Source organism: Pseudophryne corroboree, chromosome 5 (genome assembly GCF_028390025.1).
Source record: "Pseudophryne corroboree isolate aPseCor3 chromosome 5, aPseCor3.hap2, whole genome shotgun sequence".
NCBI classification, from domain to species: Eukaryota; Metazoa; Chordata; class Amphibia; order Anura; family Myobatrachidae; genus Pseudophryne; species Pseudophryne corroboree.
Window position 1 is genome coordinate 508929767 of NC_086448.1, and position 23536 is coordinate 508953302.

General features: G+C 45.7%; 1 protein-coding gene across 1 annotated transcript in view; it reads right to left on the reverse strand.

The window, feature by feature from the left end:
- Positions 1–23536, reverse strand: part of IRF4 (interferon regulatory factor 4) — a 61368-nt gene that overhangs the window by 12749 nt on the left and 25083 nt on the right. The window contains exons 2-4 of the mRNA XM_063923057.1: positions 16718–16904; positions 15612–15706; positions 8678–8819 (exon numbers count right to left, since the gene is read on the reverse strand). Coding sequence (XP_063779127.1) covers positions 8678–8819; positions 15612–15706; positions 16718–16904 — 424 coding nt within the window. The remainder of the gene's footprint in view (positions 1–8677; positions 8820–15611; positions 15707–16717; positions 16905–23536) is intronic.

Consider the following 23536-nt stretch of genomic DNA (forward strand, 5'->3'; position numbering starts at 1 on the left):
AAGGAGTTATCCGACCTGGTCAGGAACCTCCTAAAACCAGGAAAGGTGTCTGTACATCAATGCACAAGAGTCCTGGGAAAAATGGTGGCTTCTTACGAAGCAATTCCATTCGGCAGATTCCATGCAAGAATTTTCCAAAGGGATCTGTTGGACAAATGGTCAGGGTCGCATCTTCAGATGCACCTGCGGATAACCCTGTCTCCAAGGACAAGGGTATCTCTTCTGTGGTGGTTGCAGAGGGCTCATCTATTGGAGGGCCGCAGATTCGGCATACAGGATTGGATCCTGGTGACCACGGACGCCAGCCTGAGAGGCTGGGGAGCAGTCACACAAGGAAGAAACTTCCAGGGAGTGTGGTCGAGCCTGGAAAAGTCTCTTCACATAAACATTCTGGAACTAAGAGCAATCTACAATGCTCTAAGCCAGGCGGAACCTCTGCTTCAAGGAAGACCGGTGTTGATCCAGTCGGACAACATCACGGCAGTCGCCCATGTAAACAGACAGGGCGGCACAAGAAGCAGGAGTGCAATGGCAGAAGCTGCCAGGATCCTTCGCTGGGCGGAGAATCACGTGATAGCACTGTCAGCAGTGTTCATCCCGGGAGTGGACAACTGGGAAGCAGACTTCCTCAGCAGACACGATCTTCACCCGGGAGAGTGGGGACTTCATCCAGAAGTTTTCCACATGCTAATAAACCATTGGGAAAGACCAATGGTGGACATGATGGCGTCTCGCCTCAACAAAAAACTGGACAGGTATTGCGCCAGGTCAAGAGATCCGCAGGCAATAGCTGTGGACGCGCTGGTAACACCTTGGGTGTACCAGTCGGTGTATGTGTTTCCTCCTCTGCATCTCATACCAAAGGTATTGAGAATCATACGGCAAAGCGGAGTAAGAACGATACTAGTGGCTCCGGATTGGCCAAGAAGGTCTTGGTACCCGGAACTTCAAGAGATGGTCACGGACGATCCGTGGCCTCTACCTCTGAGAAGGGACCTGCTTCAACAGGGTCCCTGCCTCTTTCAAGACTTACCGCGGCTGCGTTTGACGGCATGGCGGTTGAACGCCAGATCCTAAAAGGAAAAGGCATTCCAGAAGAAGTCATTCCTACCTTGATTAAGGCAAGAAAGGAAGTCACCGCGAAGCATTATCACCGCATTTGGCGGAAATATGTTGCGTGGTGCGAGGATCGGAGTGCTCCGACGGAGGAATTTCAACTGGGTCGTTTCCTACATTTCCTGCAATCAGGATTGTCTATGGGTCTCAAATTGGGATCTATTAAGGTCAAATTTCGGCCCTGTCAATATTCTTCCAAAAAGAATTGGCCTCAGTCCCTGAGGTCCAGACTTTTGTCAAAGGAGTACTGCATATACAGCCTCCTGTGGTGCCTCCGGTGGCACCGTGGGATCTAAATGTAGTTTTAGATTTCCTCAAATCCCATTGGTTTGAACCACTAAAAAATGTGGATTTGAAATATCTCACATGGAAAGTGACTATGTTACTGGCCCTGGCTTCCGCCAGGAGAGTATCTGAACTGGCGGCTTTATCTTATAAAAGCCCTTATTTAATTTTCCATTCGGATAGGGCAGAGCTGCGGACGCGTCCGCATTTTCTCCCTAAGGTGGTATCAGCGTTTCACCTGAACCAGCCTATTGTAGTGCCTGCGGCTACAAGCGACTTGGAGGACTCCAAGTTGTTGGACGTTGTCAGAGCTTTAAAAATATACATTTCAAGGACGGCTGGAGTCAGAAAATCTGACTCGCTGTTTATACTGTATGCACCCAACAAGTTGGGTGCGCCTGCTTCTAAGCAGTCGATTGCTCATTGGATTTGTAACACAATTCAACTTGCACATTCTGTGGCAGGCCTGCCACAGCCTAAATCTGTTAAGGCCCATTCCACAAGGAAGGTGGGCTCATCTTGGGCGGCTGCCCGAGGGGTCTCGGCATTACAACTCTGCCGAGCAGCTACGTGGTCAGGGGAGAACACGTTTGTAAAATTCTACAAATTTGATACCCTGGCAAAAGAGGACCTGGAGTTCTCTCATTCGGTGCTGCAGAGTCATCCGCACTCTCCCGCCCGTTTGGGAGCTTTGGTATAATCCCCATGGTCCTTTCAGGAACCCCAGCATCCACTAGGACGATAGAGAAAATAAGAATTTACTTACCGATAATTCTATTTCTCGGAGTCCGTAGTGGATGCTGGGCGCCCATCCCAAGTGCGGATTATCTGCAATACTTGTACATAGTTATTGTTAACTAATTCGGGTTATTGTTTAGGGAGCCATCTTTCAGAGGCTCCTCTGTTATCATACTGTTAACTGGGTTTAGATCACAAGTTGTACGGTGTGATTGGTGTGGCTGGTATGAGTCTTACCCGGGATTCAAAATCCTCCCTTATTGTGTACGCTCGTCCGGGCACAGTACCTAACTGGAGTCTGGAGGAGGGTCATAGGGGGAGGAGCCAGTGCACACCACCTGATCTGGAAAAGCTTTACTTTTTGTGCCCTGTCTCCTGCGGAGCCGCTATTCCCCATGGTCCTTTCAGGAACCCCAGCATCCACTACGGACTCCGAGAAATAGAATTATCGGTAAGTAAATTCTTATTTTCTTTTTGAGACCATGCCACTTTTTGGGGGGCGCGCGCAATACCTTTATCGCATGGGCGCCGGGGGGAGGGGGGGATGGGAGTTCCACCACCTCTCTAGGACCACTTTAAGCACGGTCCTCACAGTGCCAGATATGCCCCCAGTGTAGATACACATGCCCCCATACAGTGCCAGAAATGCCCCCAGTGCAGATACACATTCCCCACACAGTGCCAGATATGCCCCCAGTGTAGATACACATGCCCCCATACAGTGCCAGAAATGCCCCCAGTGTAGATACACATGCCCCCATACAGTGCCAGAAATGCCCCCAGTGCAGATACACATGTCCCCACACAGTGCCAGATATGCCCCCAGTGTAGATACACATGCCCCCACACAGTGCCAGAAATGCCCCCAGTGTAGATACACATGCCCCCATACAGTGCCAGAAATGCCCCCAGTGTAGATACACATGCCCCCATACAGTGCCAGAAATGCCCCCAGTGTAGATACACATGCCCCCATACAGTGCCAGAAATGCCCCCAGTGCAGATACACATGTCCCCACACAGTGCCAGATATGCCCCCAGTGTAGATACACATGCCCCCATACAGTGCCAGAAATGCCCCCAGTGTAGATACACATGCCCCCATACAGTGCCAGAAATGCCCCCAGTGTAGATACACATGCCCCCACACAGTGCCAGAAATGCCCCCAGTGCAGAGACACATGTCCCCACACAGTGCCAGATATGCCCCCAGTGTAGATACACATGCCCCCATACAGTGCCAGAAATGCCCCCAGTGCAGAGACACATGTCCCCACACAGTGCCAGATATGCCCCCAGTGTAGATACACATGCCCCCATACAGTGCCAGAAATGCCCCCAGTGCCAAATACACAGGTCCCCACGGTACCAGATATGCCCCCAGTGCAGAAACACATGTCCCCACAGTGCCTCGCCCACCGCCCCCAAAGTGCTGCTCACTGAGCTGCTGCTGTGTATGAGGGGAGGAGAGCGCAGCGTGCGCCTCTCCTGCCCCTCAGTCTCTGGCGGCAGTGTCTATCTTAAATTCGGCGCCAGCCCGTGAGCCAATCAGAGCTCGGGGTCCGGCAGCCAATCAGGAGCCTTAGCTGCCGGTCCGCGAGCTCTGATTGGCTCATGGGCCGGCGCCGAATTGAAGATAGTCACCGCCGCCTGGAGACCTTAGAAGCCTGTGTATCGGGCTGCTCCACTGTTTATCATACAATATATTGTCAAGCAGCAGTGGATCAGGTGCATCATCAGACAGCCTGTACTGTATAATCACAAAATACATGCTGCAGGGCTTTATAGTTTTAGCAATGGGTGCCCTGCCCCCCTATATCCACGAGTGCACCCACCACCCGCGGGTGGGGGGGCAGGGTACCCATGGTTAAAACTGTCAATCCTTGCAGCATGTATTTTGTGATTATACAGTACAGGCTGACACCACCCGCTGGTGTGCCCCCCTCGCGGGTGCCCCCTCTTCGGCTGGCGCTGGACTTTTCCCACTGTCGTGTTGACAGACACTGACAGTGCTCGCTGCTGCCCCTTTCTCTCAACCAGCAGCAGCGCTGATGTTTCTGAGAGAGCAGAGCAGCTGAGCACACAGAAGCTTAAATGACATTCAAAACTGATCGCGGGTGGCACCGCCGGGCGGCATCCCCCTTCTGGGCAGTGCCACTGGCGAGTGCCATCCTCGGCAAACAATAGATACGCCCCTGCTCCTTAGCTTGGTGTGGCCGGGCTGCTTTGGGTCATCATTATTATTACACCTAATCTAACACTTTTTAGTATCTAAACTGCTTTTCACTAATGTAACACTTTTTAACACCCTACTCATCTATGTAACACTTTTAGCACTGAGCTGCTACTACTTATTAATGGAACACCTTTTAACACATAAACTGCTACCTGTCACTAGTGTGATACCTTGGGGCGGTTGTATTGCTGTGCTCTGGACTTGAACCTTAGGAATGTTAGGGACCCAACTGATGAGGTCACCTGGCTGTGGTAGGTGGGCTAATAATTTTTTGACCAAAAATGATGCTAAAAACCTAAATTTTACCCCATATTAATCATTGAGTTTATTTATATTGTTCTGATTACCTGTGTTCTTAGTGTTTAGAGTGTGCACCTGCATTTTCTCTTTTTTTCTGTGTGGCACTACAAGTCTCAGCATGGTAGCAACTCTTATTATCTTAGAATTAGGGTGTGCAGTCCAGCCTCTCCCCCCTCCCATAAATTCCTACACTAGAATACAAGCCTAACACACCATTAAACTGCTGCAAGATTGTGTTTTCATCAAAATATGAACATAATCCCCATGTTTTTATTTTCTATGTGCACACAGATTTGCAGTAAATAACAGTCAATGGCTACTGTAAATCCATGTGAAAACAAAGGTGATCTGGCTTATGAACGGTAAAAACAGCCTTTTAAGGGATCTAGAAATCATGTCGACCTACATACTGTCGACCAATAGTTGTCGACCTAGACACTGTCGACCTAAGTCTATTCTATCTAACATACCACACCCGCCTTTTAAGTGAGGTTATTTACTAGTGTTACTACTAGTTATTAACTACATCTTAAAAGATATTGAGGTCTATTCATGAAGCAGTGAAAAGTGTGTAGAAGTGAGCCAGTGGAGAAGTTGCCCATGGCAACCAATCAGCTGCTTTGTATTATTTTATAGTATGCAAAATATAAAATGTTACTTCAATGCTGATTGGTTGCCAAGGGCAACTTCTCCACTAGCTCACTTCTCCACACTTTTGACTGCTTCATGAATAGACCCCATTGTTTTAAGGGAGGAAGGAGGAATGTGAACTGGAGGTGTCGATCTGTACATATTGAGCCTGATTGTGAGTAAGAGGCACAGTGGCTGTATCAATAGGGCTAATGCGAGGATCTGTACGGGTCCAAGTGGGAAGCACTGAGGCATTTCTGCACTCCCACCACACTCCATAAACACTGATCTCCTGCATGGCACCACAGTGTTGCCCAGTGTCAGACTGGGGCATGAAGGGCCCACACCGGGGGGATGCAGTGGTAGGGGCCCATGTTTAGGGGTGTGGCTAGCTGCCACAGAAGCTTGGCTTACCATTAGAGAGTGCATGGTCTGGGTCCCTTGATATTTTTATATAGTAAATACTGCTAGCAATGCACAACAGAAAATACACCATAGTCATGTGCAATACAAGGTAACATATGTATAATGTATAATTCAAGTGCACAGTCTAGAACCTGATCCCTAGAGGAGGAGGTGGGGCCCCAGACAGTTGGGCCCACCGGGGGGTTCCCCTGTACCGACAGTGGTGTTGCCTTCCAGTTGCAACCCAGAAGCAACCTAGATTGCACTGGCCGGAGATACTTAAAAATGCATATGATGTTGTCATTATTGTAAACATGTTGTAATGTCAACACGCTCCCAATGTCAACATGTAAAATATGGGCATTCTTCACGGCCTGAAGGGTTAAGGTTAGGCTGCTGCAGCAGAGGGTTAGGATTTGGCTGTGGCAGCAGAGAGTTAGGGTTAGGCTATGGGAGGGGAGGTTTAGGCTGTGGTAGAAGAGGATTAGGCTATGGGAGTCAAGTATTAGGATTAGGCACTAGGAGGGTAAGAGTTTTAGAGTTAGCAACACTCACTGCAGGAAGTGACAGGATTAATCGGAAGTTACCAGCGTCATGTGTCCACCGGACCCAAAAGACAACGCTAGAACAGCCAGACCTGCCTAATCAGGTAAGCCACCTCTAGACCACCAGCACAGTTTTGTCGACATTCTAATCATGTTTACATTTAATCATTGTTGACATGAAAAATGTGGACGTAGTCATTGTTTACATGCTGCATGTCAACATTACGACCATGTCAACATTATGAATGTCGACAAAATATGCCTAACACATCCACTGGACAACATACTGTAGTATATAACATAATGTCAGCATGTCTACATGCAGTGTCGGACTGGGGCATGAAGGGCCCACCAGGGGAATGCAGTGGTAGGGGTCCATGTTAAGAGGCTTGGCTAACCATTAGCAAGTGCATAATATATAGTAAATACTGCCAGTGCATGCATGGTAATGTACCAGAGTAATAACAGCAATGCACTGTAGAAAATACACCATAGTCCTGTGCAGTATAATGTAACATATGTATAATGTATAATTCAAGTGCACAATCTGGAACCTGATCCCTAGAGGCAGCGGCGGAGCTTCAGGAAGTAGGGGGGACGCTGTCTACATGTTTAGAATGTTAACAGATGACATGTCGACACCCGCAGTGTCTACACTGACATAGTGGGGGATATTCAATTGTTTGAAAAGTCAGTTGGGTGACTGTTTTTTTCCAATCTAATAGACAGGAAAAAACAGACACCCAACTGACTTTTCAAACATTTGAATCCCCCGAATGTTGTTATTTTCAGATTATTGACAGAATGTCAACAATAGTATTTTAGCCTAAGGTATCCGGATGATAGTTCAACAGGAAGAATGTCGACAGTCAATAGTTTGAACCCATATGGTCGACATGCATTAGGTCAACAGATACAAATGGTTAACATGGTAAACAGGTCAAAATGTAAATCGGTCAACAGTGCTTAAGGTTGACAGGTACAAAAGGTCGACAGGTTCAAGTAGTCGACATGACAATAGTGACACACATATATGAGACACATTTTGGGGATTTCTTTTCATTTATTTAATTTTTTTTCATACTTACCATTCATGTGGACTATGGGCTGGATGTAATGGCGTCCAAGTTAGCCGGAGACGTGAATTGCCAGCCGAACTCAGACATTTTTTTAAAGCGGCAATCATTTACAAGGCAAAACCATGCCTTGTAAATGATTGCCGTTTTAAAAAAACGTCCAAGTTCGGCCGGCGAGCTATACCTCAGGCCAACTCATACAGCATTACATCCAGCTCCATAATTAGGAATAGCGGTAGTGGAGCACCTTGTCCGAAGCGTGGCGACCGAAGAGGTACACTAATTGGGGTCATATGTGGTTCAACAAACAAAATGACAACCAAAAAATGCAAACACCCTGTACTGACCTTTTTTTTTGTGTCAACTATTTCCATGTCAACCTTTTCATTGTGTCAACCTTTTCGGATGTCTACCTTTTCAGTTGACCTGTCAACCTCTTGATCCTATCGGCCATGTGCATGTCGACCATATGGGGTCGACCTAGTGATGGTTGATCTAATATTGGTCGACCTAATGATTCACACACTTAAACTAAGCCTAACCCTAATTACAACCTAACCGTAAATGTAGCTTAATCCTAATTGCATGTGTTGACAATGTTACTGTCGGTATTCATAATGTTGGCATTTTGAACATGTCTTCATTATGTTGACATTGTGGGTGTTGATATATCATCTGTCAGCATTCTAAATATTGAATTTCAAGAAGTGGGCTGGATGTTGCACGAGATACTTCCCTCAGCTACCACCCCAACGTAGATTGGTTAAGGTGGAATTAAGGAGATGAAATGTTATAAATATTCTAAACATGCCAACATTCAGAACATGTCAACATTCCTTGTCGTCAATTTGTTAGTAATTTAAATGTCAAAATATTGACTAGAACCTGTAATATACACAGCACCTGATTCAGGATTAGGAGCAAAGTAAAAGAAGGAGCAATTTGCCCGTTGGAAAAACCAGGTTGCACTGCAGGATTGGCAGATATAATATATTATGTAATATTATGTAAATTATGTAATGGTGGGAGGGGGTGTTCTAGCTTCATTCTAACATTCAGTGCAAAACCAAAAGCAGTATTTGTCCACTACAGTACGTGCAAAGTAGCCAGTATTTTCCCATCGTACAAACAACAAACGCATTTGCACACATTGCATTGCAACATGGTAACTCTAAATCAGACCCGCAATATTCAATTCAGGTTACTTATAAAAATATGTACTTTTAAGTTCAGCATTGCAGGGACCAGTAACTTCTAGCGAACTGCTATTAACAGGTTGTTCTGCTTCAATTGATTTGCTCTGATCAACATGAGCAAGAAGAAATAAGTTGAAGTAAAGCACGTACTGTTATCACAGGAAGCGTTTTGCCATAGGTGACTGCGTGCTGCAAAGGGGACACTTGCACACTGGTAAGGAAGCTCAGGATGTGGTTGTTCTGGTACATAGTCTCTCCAGTTTCTTTCATGAGACACCATAAAGTGTGGCACCTGTAAAAGGGGAAGATGCAACTTTTACTATTGTTTGCAGTACTTTGCACGCGTTTCACGGTCTAGTACAGTGGTTCTCAACCTCGGTCCTCAAGTACCCCCAACAGTTCATGTTTTCCAGGTCACCGAGCAGTTGAACAGGTGTATTCATTACTCACTGACACATTTTAAAAGACCCACTTTGGGCGGAGCAAATTATTTCACTTGCAATCCTGTAAGGAGACCTGGAAAACATGAACTGTTGGGGGTACTTGAGGCCCGCGGTTGAGAACCACTGGTCTAGTATGTACTGTTATACAAAGGCACTTCATACTAACGCATTGTTATACTAAGCCAATGTCATACTTAGGCTCTGTTATGCTAAGCCAAAGCCATTGTCTTATTAAAGGTACTGCTATACTAAGATACAGGTATATTAAGGCACTGTCACATTAAGACAATGTTATTATATTAAGTTACTGTCATACTAAGGTGTGGCTATTATAATAAACCACTGTTATACTGAGGTACTGTTATACTAAGAAACGTATATTAAGGCACTGTCATACTAAGGGGTCTATGTACTAATCCTTGTGGAGAAATAAAGTGGATGGAGATATATTTAGCACATCTACGATCATTTACTCTGACAGGTAGGGGGACGCCCAGCACGGGGCTAGTCTGCCCTGCATTGAAGCTGTGTTTTGTGGGTGGGCTGAATGGGGGTGGAGAGGTACCGTTTTCAGGGCAGGTGCATGATGTCACACTCAGCCACTCCAAGTAAATAAATGGTGGCAGACTGCCTGACAGTGCAGCCAGGCTCTACTGCCAGGGGTTAACCTTAACTTGATGCGTCTGCAATGTAATTGCGGACACATCGGGAGCCGGCGCCACACCTGCTGAGCGGCCTTTCCCTGTGCAGGGCGGCCCCCAGCATGTGAGGAGATGGACACAGATCTTGAATCAAGTTCATAGGGGTCTATGGCACTGTCATACTAAGGAGAGGTTACGAATGCAAACATTTTAACATTTGGGAAAAGAGTTTTTCTACATCAAAAAGATGAGAACATTTGTATCAAAATAGAAGTTGGTAGTCACATGGCTGCAAGATCACTCCATATTCCGCAATACTGCCCATATGCATTTTTTAACATCCAGTATGCCATGATAAAAAGTGGTGATACACTGCTATAATGTGGTTTTAGTAATTAGCTGTAGGCTTAGTGCTATCAGGGGAATGCACACATTCTGGTGTTACCTAAGAGGGATCAGTTAGTAGTTAGTGGCAGGACTGAAGGTGTACAGTAAATAAAGCCTGGACAATCCCATTTGGTATGAAAGTATAATAATAATAATAATAATAATAATAATAATAATAATAATTTTATTTATATAGCGCTCTTTCTCCAACAGGACTCAAGGCGCTGTTGTAATTTGATATACTCCTGTGAAGAACATCTATGCTGAGGGATGAAGGCCAATGGTCATAGGCCTACTATAGGTGTTCAGTATCCAAGTCAAGTCCAAGTTCAAGCCCATTGTGATAAAGGTGAAAACTGGCCAGAGGGTTACTATGTAGAGAGCTAGAAACAAAGCAGCGAATGGCAGATAAATTAGGCAAAGATCAGAGGGAGGAAAAGGGCAAGCCAAGTGGACCTGCAGAGTTATTTAGTGCAGTTATGAGCATGTTGGGATGGATAGTCCACCAAGTACAAAACTGCCAAGTCCGTTTACGCTGTGAGTAGAGACATGGTGACAGGTACTCATTTCCATGGACATGTGGGGACAAATAACATGTATCATCTATTTCTGGAGAGTGTAAGGTATGGGACATTTAAATGACAGCTGAGATTGAGCCTCATCATAGGACAGTACATATGTCAAAATTAGTAGTGACTATCAACAAATTATGAAGGTTTGTTTAATTTATGTAGCTACTGTTTAATTAGTAAAATAGAAATGGGATAGGATAGTAAAAAAATAACTGGCATAGAATGCAAAAAAAGCACAAAAAGCACCTGTCCTCTACGTCAGGCCGTGATACTGTGATCTTATTTCTATTTTATTGTTTAATGTTTCTTTTATAACTGTTTTAGATGCAATGTATTTTCTGAAATAGCGAGAAAAGTGTATAATGCGATATTTATACACTTATCTCCATGACAATTTGCTATTTAAAAAAAAAGCCAGCTATACTCACTTGACTCGTCTAATTATAAATAAATTTTCAACTTCAATAAAAGTTTCAACTTGTACCCTCTGTTTGGACATTCCTGCTTTATACAGTGCATCCGGAAAGTATTCACAGTGCTTCACTTTTTCCACATTTTGTTATGTTACACCCTTATTCAAAAATGGAATAAATTAATTTTTTGTCCTCAAAATTTTACACACAATACCCCATAATCACATGTACATAAGTATTCACAGCCTTTGCCATGAAGCTCAAAATTGAGCTCAGGTGCATCCTTTTTCCACTGATCATCCTTGAGATGTTCCTACAGCTAAATTGGAGTCCACCTGTGGTAAATTCAGTTGATTGGACATAATTTGGAAAGGCACACACCTGTCTATATAAAGTCCCACACTTGACAGTGCATGTCTGAGCACAAACCAAGCATAAAGTCAAAGGAATTGTCTGTAGACCTCCGAGACAGGATTGTCTCGAGGCACAAATCTGGGGAAGGGTACAAAAAAATATCTGCTGCTTTGAAGGTCCCAATGAGCACAGTGGCCTCCATCATCATCCGTAAATGAAAGAAGTTCGGAACCACTAGGACTCTTCCTAGAGCTGGCCAGCCATCTAAACTGAGCGATCCTGGGAGAAGGGCCCTAGTCAGGAAGGTGACCAAGAACCCGATGGTCACTCTGTTAGAGCTACAGCATTCCTCTGCGGAGAGAGGATAACCTTCCAGAAGGACAACCATCTCTGCAGCAATCCACCAATCAGGCCTGTATGGTAGAGTGGCGAGACGGAAGGCACTCATTAGTAAAAAGCACATGGAACCCCTCCTGGAGTTTGCCAAAATACACCTGAAGAACTCTCAAACCATGAGAAACAAAATTCTCTGGTCTGATGAGACAAAGATTGAACTCTTTGGTGTGAATGCCAGGCGTCATGTTTGGAGGAAACCAGGAACCACTCATCACCAGACCAATACCATCCCTACAGTGAAGCATAGTGGTGGCAGCATCATGCTGTGGGGATGTTTTTCAGCGACAGGAGACTAGTCAGGATAGAGGGAAAGATGAATGCAGCAATGTACAGGGACCTCCTGGATGAAAACCTCATCCAGTGTGCTCTTGACCTCAGACTGGGGCGACGGTTCATCTTTCAGCAGGACTTAACAAAAAGATAAAGGAACTTATGGCCAAGAAAAGGAGAGCATTTAAAAAATACAAATCTGACGGGGAAGCAGAGTCATTTCAGCACTATAAGGAATGTAACAAAATATGCAAAAAGGAAATAAGAGGGGCTAAAGTAGAAACTGAAAAACTAGTAGCAAAGGAAAGCAAAGCGAATCCCAAAAAATTCTTTAAATACATTAATAGCAAGAGATTAAAGAAGGAAAGTATAGGCCCTTTAAAAGACGAGTTGGGAGTCTTAAGCAAAAATGATAATGACATAGCGGACACACTAAATGAGTTTTTTCAACAGTAATGAGAATATCCCACTGATAGGTACTTATTTAAGCGAGGAAGTAGTCTGTGACCGATTAAAACATTTAAAGATTAATAAGTCACCAGGTCCCGATGGTATTCACCCAAGGGTTCTAATGGAGCTTCACTCTGAACTTGCAAAACCGCTATTTTTGATCTTTAAGAATTCAGTAATATCAGGTATGGTTCCCAAAGACTGGCGTATAGCGGAAGTAGTGCCTATATTCAAAAAGGGAAGTAAAGCTGAACCAGGTAATTATAGACCAGTTAGTCTTACATCTATAGTGGGGAAAGTATTAAAAGGTATTCTAAGAGATTGTATTCAGAAGTTCCTTGAAGTCAATAAGGTCATTAAAAGGAATCAACATGGGTTTATGAAGGACAGATCCTGTCAAACCAACTTACTTGGCTTTTATGAAACAGTAAGCGCAAACCTAGATCAGGGTAAAGAGGTGGATGTAATCTTTTTAGATTTTGCCAAAGCATTCGACACTGTACCACACATGAGACTTATCTACAAGCTACAAGAAACAGGGCTAGGTAGCACAATATGCACTTGGATCAAAAACTGGTTAGATAATAGGGAGCAGCGCATTGTGGTTAATGGATCTTTTTCAAATTGGACTGAAGTGCTAAGTGGTGTGCCGCAAGGCTCAGTATTAGGACCGCTATTGTTCAATATTTTCATTAACGACCTAACAGAAGGTCTAGAGAGCATGGTGTCAATTTTTGCAGATGATACCAAATTGTGTAAAGTTATAAATGCGGAGGGGGATGCTGAGTCGCTTCAGAACGACTTAGTTAAATTAGAAGCTTGGGCAGCGAAATGGAGAATGCGCTTCAATACAGATAAGTGTAAGGTAATGCACTGTGGTAACAAGAACAAAAATAACACCTACCTACTAAATGGGGTAAAATTAGGGGATTCTGTACTGGAAAAGGACTTAGGTGTCCTCATAGATAGCAAACTAAGCAGTAGTACCCAAAGTAGGACTGCAGCAAAGAAGGCTAATAAGATATTAGCATGCATAAAACGGGAAATTGATGCTAGGGACGAGAGTTTTATACTCCCGTTATATAAATCACTTGTGAGGCCACACCTTGAATACTGTATACAATTCTTGGCACCTTACTACAAAAAGGATATCCTGGAGCTAGAAAAGGTTCAGAGGCGGGCGACCAAACTAATTAAGGGTATGGAGACGCTGGAATATGAGGAAAGGCTTGCAAGACTAGGCATGTTTACACTGGAAAAGAGGAGATTAAGAGGGGACATGATCAGCATTTACAAATATATAAGGGGACAATATACAGATCTTGCACAGGACCTGTTTTTGGTTAGATCAACACAGAGAACTCGTAGACACTCACTCAGGTTAGAGGAAATTCCGCACAATACGGCGTAAAGGCTTTTTTACGGTAAGGACGATACGTGTTTGGAATTCCCTGCCTGAGGGAGTTGTAATGGCCGACTCAGTCAACACCTTTAAGAATGGGTTAGATAAATTCCTAATGGATAATGATATCCAGGGTTACGGGGCATAGTCACGCACTATGGTTATTATAAAAAAGAGGGGCAAAATGTAACGGCAGTCATCAACTTCAGTCAAAATTTTATACAAAATAATCGTGCATGGGAGACCACAAATAGGTTGAACTCGATGGACAATTGTCTTTTTTCAACCTTAGATACTATGTTACTATGTTACAACGACCCTAAGCACACAGCCAAGATATCAAAGGAGTGGCTTCAGGACAACTCTGTGAATGTCCTTGAGTGCGCAGCCAGAGCCCAGACTTGAATCCGATTGAACATCTCTGGAGAGATCTGAAAATGGATGTGCACCGACACTTCCCATCCAACCTGATGGAGCTTGAGAGGTGCTACAAAGAGGAATGGTCGAAACTGCCCAAAGATAGGTGTGCCAAGCTTGTGCCATCATATTCAAAAAGACTTGAGGCTCTAATTGCTGCCAGAGGTGCATCAACAAAGTATTGAGCAAAGGCAGTGAATACTTATGTACATGTACTTTCTTCGTTTTTTATTTTTAATAAATTTGCAAAATTCTCAAAAAAAATGTTTTGAGAATTACAGTGTCAGAGACACTATCTCTAGTGGATACTTCTAAGCAGAATTAATGTCATAGACACCCACACACCTCTAGTGAATTTTTTTAAATATTTTATTTTATAAGTGTTCCAATTAGTGCCGTAGAGTACTTTTTATTTGTATAGTAGCTAACAATCCAGTGCTGACTGACAGACGAGTACACAGTGTCCTTGGTTTGGTGGGTCTGTAAATCCATTTTTCAATAAAGCTCTTCTGATTCTCTAATTCACTAAAGGGATTATTCAGAGTTGAATGCAGTTTTTGATAAATTAGCAAACACTGTGATGGTACTACTCACATGCTGGGGGCTGCCCAGCACATGGCACGGCCGCCCAGCATGTGTGGCAATGCCCCGCAATACGATCGCAATTCAATTGTGATTGCATCGCTAAAACCTCAGATGTTGACCCCTGCCAACGATGCCTGACTGTGTTTGCAAGGGCACTGCAGCCATGTTTCCACTCGCAGGAAACGCAGGCAATGCCATCGGCCTGCCCTGAAAATGGCCATGACATGCTTGTATTTCCTGTTCTCCTCCCCCCAACGCCACGTCGCCGCCCCCGGACGGCCGCCGCCTGTTAATCACTATGCGACTGCGTCCTTCCGGAATGCAATCGCATAGTAAAGGGTCAGGCACGCGCATTGCGGCAGCAGGGCATGCGCAGTTGAGCAAAAATTGCCCATTTGCGATTTTCGCTCCACCGTGTTCTTCTCTGAATAGCCCACTATGGGCCTGATTCTAAGGTGGGAGCAAAGTCACTAAACATACTGCTTACGCTCTGTACAAGCAAGGACAACGTGTCCATGCTGTAACAAGCCGAGTTTTTACATTTCGACCCTTCATTTGAATATGCCTAATGAGCCTACAATTGTCAGACAATCATATTTACTGTACTGATTGCATCACAGTGGTGAGCAAACTGCATTGCGTGTGCAGCTACCGAATGTAATAATGATAATAATGATACAACATATAAGTTAATCACAATGATAGGATTTATAGGCAAAATGCTGCTTATTTCACATCTCATTGTGTAATCTACCTGAGAGTGCGGCTGTAAAGAAGTGTAAGCTTGTGGTACAGCAAATGGATGGTTCACTATTAGCTGGTTATCTTCTGAGCCAAGCTGTTTTATTCCTGCAATAATTAAGATAGCAATTGTATTAACAAAGCATGTAACCCCACAACCACAGAGGACAACATGATCAATTGCAGAAACAATCAATGAAGAAATAAAGTGAAAAATATATCATACTGTATATATCCTATCCTATATTTATCTAATCTAGGTAAATGTCATCCATATTTTAGACAGCAGCACATATTGGCATAAAACATTACAGTAACTTCACTGATTAAACATTCTCCTTTTCAGGTAAGGTATGAAAGCATACTGTGTTTACCAGCAAATAAATGGTGTTTGAGCATAGAACAGAAACGCTTTCTACATTTACTTATACATATGGCAGGATTTGTCTTCAAGATTATAAAAATCAACAAGTTGGTTATTTGTATGGAAACTGGAAATGTGAAGTGAATCAGGTGAATATGTATCTAGCTGGCTACATTGTCAGCTAAAATACTAAGGCACGCCACTAACAGTGGTACACAGTCTTGGAACATCCAACATCTTGTAGAGGCCAAATCCCAGGCTTACAATGAGCACCAGGAAGTGTCTAGAAAATGACAATGAAAGAGATTTACTGTAACAGCTGGAGACTGTGAGTAGAAATGAATGAACGTTTATAACTATGTTATTGCTGAAAACACTCCAAGGTTTGAGATGTTATAATAGAAAAGAATTATCAACCTTTAACACATTTTCCAATTCTTCCATGGTTTGCTGAGACTCCTGTTAAGAAAGTGTGCTTTGTAACGAGACACTGGGGCAGATGTATTAATCCTGGGCATGGGCTAAAGAAGTGATAAAGCAGTGATAAGTGCAAGGTGATAATGCACCAGCCAATCAGTTCCTGTCATTTTTAAAATCTGTAATGATTGGCTGGTGTGTTATCACCTTGCGCTTATCATTGGTTTATCACTTCTTATCCCTTGTCCAGGTTAATACATCTGCCCCAATGTCTCTTTGCTATGAGCGTCTTACGACCACGTATGAGAGAGGAGCATATTGGAGAAAAGATACCTTACCTTTCTTTGACCCTTCGGGAATGATTTTGTACACCTTATATGGGTCTGATATATCCAGCTGACTCCTCTCAACTAGTTCTTCAAAGTCGTTACTCTTATTTAAAGCACAGCGGAGCCTTGTCTTCCAGGTGGGAGGGTCTGGTTTGTCAAAGCCTTCTCTGTATTTGCCTTTAAAAAGTGCCCAAGCCTGAGGAGTGTGATAAATGTGCACTGTGATCTCAGGAGGCACTTACAATACAACGGCTCAGCTGATGTGACACAAAGCAGCAATCACTACAGAGCAATAGCAATACAACTGTTCAATAAAATAGACAATATGATTTGCTATTTTACGTGATATGACAAATGATATCCTCTTCACTCCTCTGCTTTGCTTTGTTTTTGTCTGTCTATAACATATGTTCCTAAAAGTATTTCACTTAAGCCAAAGCACTTGTGCTAAACTCATTGTACATCTGCTCCTCTTTTGTTTGTATCCACATTTTTAACTGGGCGGTAATTGAAGAACATGCACCCAGTCAGAACGTAAGAACGTTGACAACTAGAGGACGTAAGTTACTGTACTTGCAGTTAGATCATTGCAAAACCTGTAAATAAGTGGCAATACAGCATATGGTTCTTGCTTGTGTAAGTGGTTATTGCACTGCATTCATTCCAATAATGAGATAAAGGTGTATTTTCATGTCTAATAGTGTAATGGCAGAATAAAGGCTGAATAGTATCATGCAGTGTGGGATTTGTGGATCTTGGTTAGAAACTAACAGAAGTTTAAACTGTTTCACATAATAAACACATATACATCAGTGGTCTCTCTAATCCTGACCCAAATTTCCTCTTCCTGCCTCAGTCTCCACTCTCTCTTCCACTTTTTACTTCCCTACCCCATCCCAGCCACACCCTCAGTTACATATCTAAATTGTGACACTTATCCTACATAATAAAAGGCTAACTGCTCCTCACCACTGTTATGTGCACCGGTCACCACAGGAGGCCGCCACACAGACGAAATGAAAGTGATCATGCAGGGAGATGCTACAGCCTGCTGCTAATTACATAAAATCAAAGATCTGGCTTTTTCACACTTCCTGAATATGGAGTGAGGGTGCTGGGGAGATAGAGAGTGGGGGTTGGGGTAGTTTTTTTGTGTGGCAGTGGCCATTTATAACAACCTTTCATATTCAAAATTGACTGGATTTTCTATCCTTTTGTATGATTTCCACTTACAGTTACATTAATCTAATTCTGCTCCTCACCTCTGTGGTGCTGCCGGCAGTCACTGGAAGGACAAAGACAAAGACACACACACACACACACACACACACACACACACACACACACACACACACACACACACACACCCTATGTACACTGCACCCCCCACCATATACTGCCCCTATATACACACTGCACACTATATACAGGGCACATCCATCCTCCATATACTGGTTCCGCCATATACTGCATACTCTGCACCGCCTCCTCCATATAATATGCTGCAACAGCAGGTTACTTGCCACCCCGGAACTCGTCAACAAGTAGCAGCAGTAACCATGAAACAGATGCAGGAACCACCAGACGGTCCCGTATCATATCGGGGATTGGGAGGAGAAGGCGAATCAGTCTGGCAGGAAGGGGTGAGACCCTGTGTGGGGTGAGTAGTGCAGTGACTGGGAGGAAGTAGGGGCCAGCTCTGGGGCTGCAGATGATGTGGGTGAGGAAGCAGATTATCGGCTCAACTGCCTTGTATATACTGCGCCGTGGAGGGGCAGGGTCCTGTGCTTGCCCCTACCACACCCCGCACAAGCTATGCCCAGACCCCTCCAGGCTGCTGGTGTCCTCTATCCCAAGACTGAGCAAGAGCTGTGCAGGTACTGGCGAGCTTACATGTGCCAGTACTGGTGTATATAGTGCAGCATCATTCTAGCCTGCCCATTACAGCTATACAGCGTCTATATATATATATAAAAGGCTAATGTTACACACTCAGTATGACAGAGCCCCAGCTCCTAGCAGCAGGATTTACAAAAACTCAGCAGCTACTGTGTGAGTAGTGACCGTTACCCCCTACAATCCCGACCTGGCGTCCGTAATTTTGACGGGCTTTCAACTAGTTTTTGTAATAAATATAGTGAAAGACTAACGCTGTTCCTCACCTCTGATATGTGCGCCGGCGGCCACAAGAAGGCCCCAACAGACCAAATTACTACTTTGTTTACAGAAAGCCGTCAAAGGTGAAAGTGATACTGCAGGGAGATTGTACAACCTCCTAACCTGCTGCTGCTAATATTAATAATACTAATCTGACTGTTTCACTCTTGCTGCATACAGAGAGAGGGGGCTGGGGAGACAGAGAGTGGGAATAGGGGCAGATAAGGACTGGGGGGTGGAGAGTGGGGTAGGGGCATAGAGGGACTGGGGTAGAAAGAGAGAGGATGGGGCAGACAGGGACTGGAGAGAGAGAGAGAGAGAGAGAGAGAGAGAGAGAGGGGTAGGGGCAGACATGGACTGGGGGAGAGAGAGGGGGAGGGGTTGGGGTAGATAGGAACTGGGGAGAGAGTGGAGTGGTAGGGGCAGATAGGGACAGTGGATAGATGCAGATTTTTACAATATATTATTACATACCTATATATATAATAGGCTATTGCTGCTCCTCACCTCTATGGTGCCTCCAGCAACCAGTGGAGGGTGCCCGACAGAGCTCTGTTCGGGACACACACCCCTGTGTACACTGCAACCCCCACAAATATACTGCCCCTATATACACTGCTACCCCACCCTATATAAAGGGTACCCCCCATTTCCATATACTGCTCCCGCCATGTACTCTCCACTCCCTTGGAGCTCGAGGACCGGCAGCCAATCAGGAGCTGCCATCTCGGCTCGGGACTAAAGACCCGATCATCCCCGCTTGATAGCAGGCCTATAAACGGCTAACGCTGCTCCTCACCTCTATGGTGCAATGGCGACACAGACCTACACATACTGTAACATTACGTGCAGCAACCCAGTTCCTGTCACTGTGTAGAAGCCAGCACTGCAGTCTTTCCAGTCCCCAGGGGCAGCCCACATTTCCCTGCCCCCTGGAGTGACGAAAACGGGGTTGGGATGCTTAGCAACGCACCCTCCCATGAAGCCACACCCTTTTTTGCGGCCGCACGAGGTGTACTCTACGTTTGTGACACATCTGGCCCTGAATCCCTTATAAAAGAGTCTTACTGAATGTTGGCATATGTCTGCTGTTGTCTGTGCCGTATCCCAGGTTGCTGATAAGTAATAACCTAGGAGAAGAGGAAATTTAGCACAGATTCTTGTTACTTCATCATGTACCCAGGGGTGTAGCGAGGGTGGCTCCAGTGGAGCGCAAGCTCCAGGCATCAAAACAGTGGGCCACTGTGCTGCCAGCCGCAGAGCAGGAGAAGCAGAGGGGGCACACACTGACTCTGAGACTAGGGGGTATATTCAATAACTGTCGGAAGCTGCAGTCTTGTAGGAAAGACGGCAGTTTCCGACAGTTTTATGTCGGAAGGGGTTCTGACCTATTCATTACGGCCCCATTTTTTTCTGCCGGAATGCAAGATGATCGGTGGCTTCAGTCACCGATCAGCGTGCATTGTCAGAAGCGGGGCCAAACCGTACAGGTTTTAGCCCCGTTTCTGACAATCTCAATATGACTTTAAATAAAGTCGGATTGAGATGAGTGAGCTGAGAGCAGGAGACGGGGGAGCAGTGGGGAGAGCAGGAACCCAGCGGCAGCGTCCACCCGGCTCCAGCAAGCGAGGTCCCGCTTGCTGGAGCCGGGTGGACGCTGCCGTGAGCCTCCTGTTGTTACACTGCTACAGCCGCTTCTCCCCCCGTCTCCTCCCTCGTCCGCTCCGTCTCCTCTGCTGCTCCCCCCCCCCCTCCCGGCGCTGCAGACATCACCTCCTCCCGGCACCGCAGACATCACCTACTCCCGGCGCCGCAGACATCACCTCCTCCCGGCACCGCAGACATCACCTACTCCCGGCACAGCAGACATCAACTCCTCCTGGCGCCCGGCGCCGCTGACATCTCCCTTCCCCCAGCGCCGCTGACAGCTCCCTTCCCCCGGTGCTGCTGACAGCTCCCCCTCTGCTGACAGCAGTAGGACAGGACACCGGGAGCGGCCAAATCCGACAGTCGGATTTGGCCGCTCTTTTGAATAGGGGTTGTCGGGTCCATTCCAACAACTGCATGTCGGAATGGACCCGACTCTTATTGAATATACCCCTAGGTAGGGAACAGGGCAGGCCAGAGGTGACCGCAGGAGTCACTGACAGCTGGCATATGCCAGAGCTCTACCCGCGGTTATTATACAGCATGTCTCACTGTCTGCTTGTAGCTGTGCAGCAGGGTTACGTCTGTCCTGCAGCACCACACTCTACCCCCACTGCCGCAGCACCTCTCTCTTTGCTGGAAGCTGCAGCACATGTCTCTGTTTCAGATGCTGCAGCAGCTCTCTGTCCTAGCTGCTGAAGCTCCTCTCTCTGCCCCGGCTTCTGAGAACCTCTCTCTGTCCCGGCTGCTGTATCACCTCTCTCTGTCCCGGATGCTACTGCAGCACCTCTCTCTGCAGCACCTCTTTCTGCCCCAGCTGCTGAGGCACCTCTCTCTGTCTCTCAGGCTGCTGCAGCACTTCTCTGCCCCTCAGACTGCTGTGGCACAGTTCTCTTTGCCCCTCAGGCTGCATTTGGGGCTTTATTTTCATTGAGGAAGTGGGGGGTTGTGAGGTCAGATTAGTCGGGGCATATATAGTGTTTTTAATTTATTTGAATTAAACAAGCAAATAGTAAAATTTTTAAATACAGCTACTTCCATAGCGGCTCTACCATGGTGTAATGTGTATAATGGGCTCAACCATAGTGTGACATCTATAAGGGGCGCTACTGTGTGATTTAATGTGAATAACAGACACTACTGTGCAGTGTAATGTGAATTTTGTACTATTCTGTGGCCACGCATCTTCCCAATGAAGCCATTATTTAATATTACCAGTTATTTATATTATTAGTATATTCCGCAGCGCTTTACAGAGAATATTTCACCATTCACATCAGCTTACAATCTATGGGGGTAATTCTGAGTTGATTGCAGCAGCAAGTTTGTTAGCAGTTGGGCAAAACCATGTGCACTGCAGGGGGGGGGCAGATATAACATGTGCAGAGAGAGTTAGATTTGGGTGAGTTATTTTGTTTCTGTGCAGGGTAAATACTGGCTGCTTTATTTTTACACTGCAATTTAGATTGCAGATTGAACACACCACACCCAAATGTAACTCTCTCTGCACATGTTAAATCTGCCTCCCCTGCAGTGCACATGGTTTTGCCCAACTGCTAACAGTTCCTGCTGCGATCAACTCAGAATTACCCCCTATATTCCTTATCACTCACTCACACACACACACACACACACACACACACACACTGTACACCTTTGGTACACACTGACCCTATTTTAAACATGGGGTGCACCCAAAGGAAACTTTTGCCCTGAGCTCCACAAGGTCTAGAACCGGCCCTGTCACCAATTTAGGATTTTTAAATATTGTTTCTTTTCAAATGTTAGATGCAGGCTTGGACTGGCCCACAGGGGTACAGGGGGTACAGGGGAAAACACCGCTAGGCCCCACTGCCTGGATGCCCACCTCCTGCTCTAAGGATTAGGTTCCAGACTGTGCACTTGAATTATACATAATTAGTGGTGCAAGTAGAAAAAAAATCTTAGTGGTACTGTGTGGGCCACAAAAAAGGTGTGGCCAATGAAAATGGGGGCGTGATACACATGACCCCAATAGTGCAGTGCCAGATACACATATGCCCCATATAGTGCCAGATACACATATGCCCCCACGGTGCCAGATGCACCTATGCCCCCACGGTTCCAGGTATGCTCCCACGGTGCCAGATACACCCATGCCCTCACAGTTCCAGATAAACCTATGCCCCCACAGTGACAGATATGCCCCCACAGTGCCAGATATACCCCCCCACAGTGCCAAATACACATCCCCACAGTGCCAGATATGCTCCCACATTACCAAATACACATGCCTTCACAGTGCCAGATATGCCCCCACATTGCCAAATACACATGCCCCCACAGTGCCAGATATGTCCCCACGTTGCCAAACACACATGGCCCCACAGTGCCAGATATGTCCCAATGTTGTCAGATATGCCCCCACTGTGCCAGATATGCCCCCACATTGCCAAATACACATGCCCCCACAGTGCCAGATATGCCCCCACGCTGCCAGATATGCCCCCACATTGCCAAATACACATGCCCCCACAATCCAGATATGCCCCCAGCAGAGCAACTCACCATTGTTTCTGCTGCTGTCAGGGGCCGGCTGTGCAGTGTGACTGTCAAGGAGAGGAGAGCGCAGCATGCGCTGATCTTGCCCCTCTCCTGCCCGCTCAGTCTGGTCTCCTCTCCTCCTGTGTCGGCGTCCTGTATCTTAGATCTGGTGCTGGTCCGTGAGCCAATTAGAGCTCGCGGCGGTGGTTCCTGATTGGCTGCCAGTCCACGAGCTCTGATTGGCTCACGAACAGGCGCCAGATCTAAGTCTTTTCATATGGGCTCAATGGGCTCTTGCCCAAGGGCCCCAGGAGTCTAAGGCCCTCATTCCGAGTTGTTCGCTCGTTGCCGAGTTTCGCTATATTGCGATTAGTCGCTTACTGTGCATGCGCAATGTTCGCAGTGCGTCTGCGCCAAGTAAATTTGCTAAAAAGTTAGGTATTTTACTCACGGCATAACGAGGATTTTTCATCGTTCTGGTGATCGGAGTGTGATTGACAG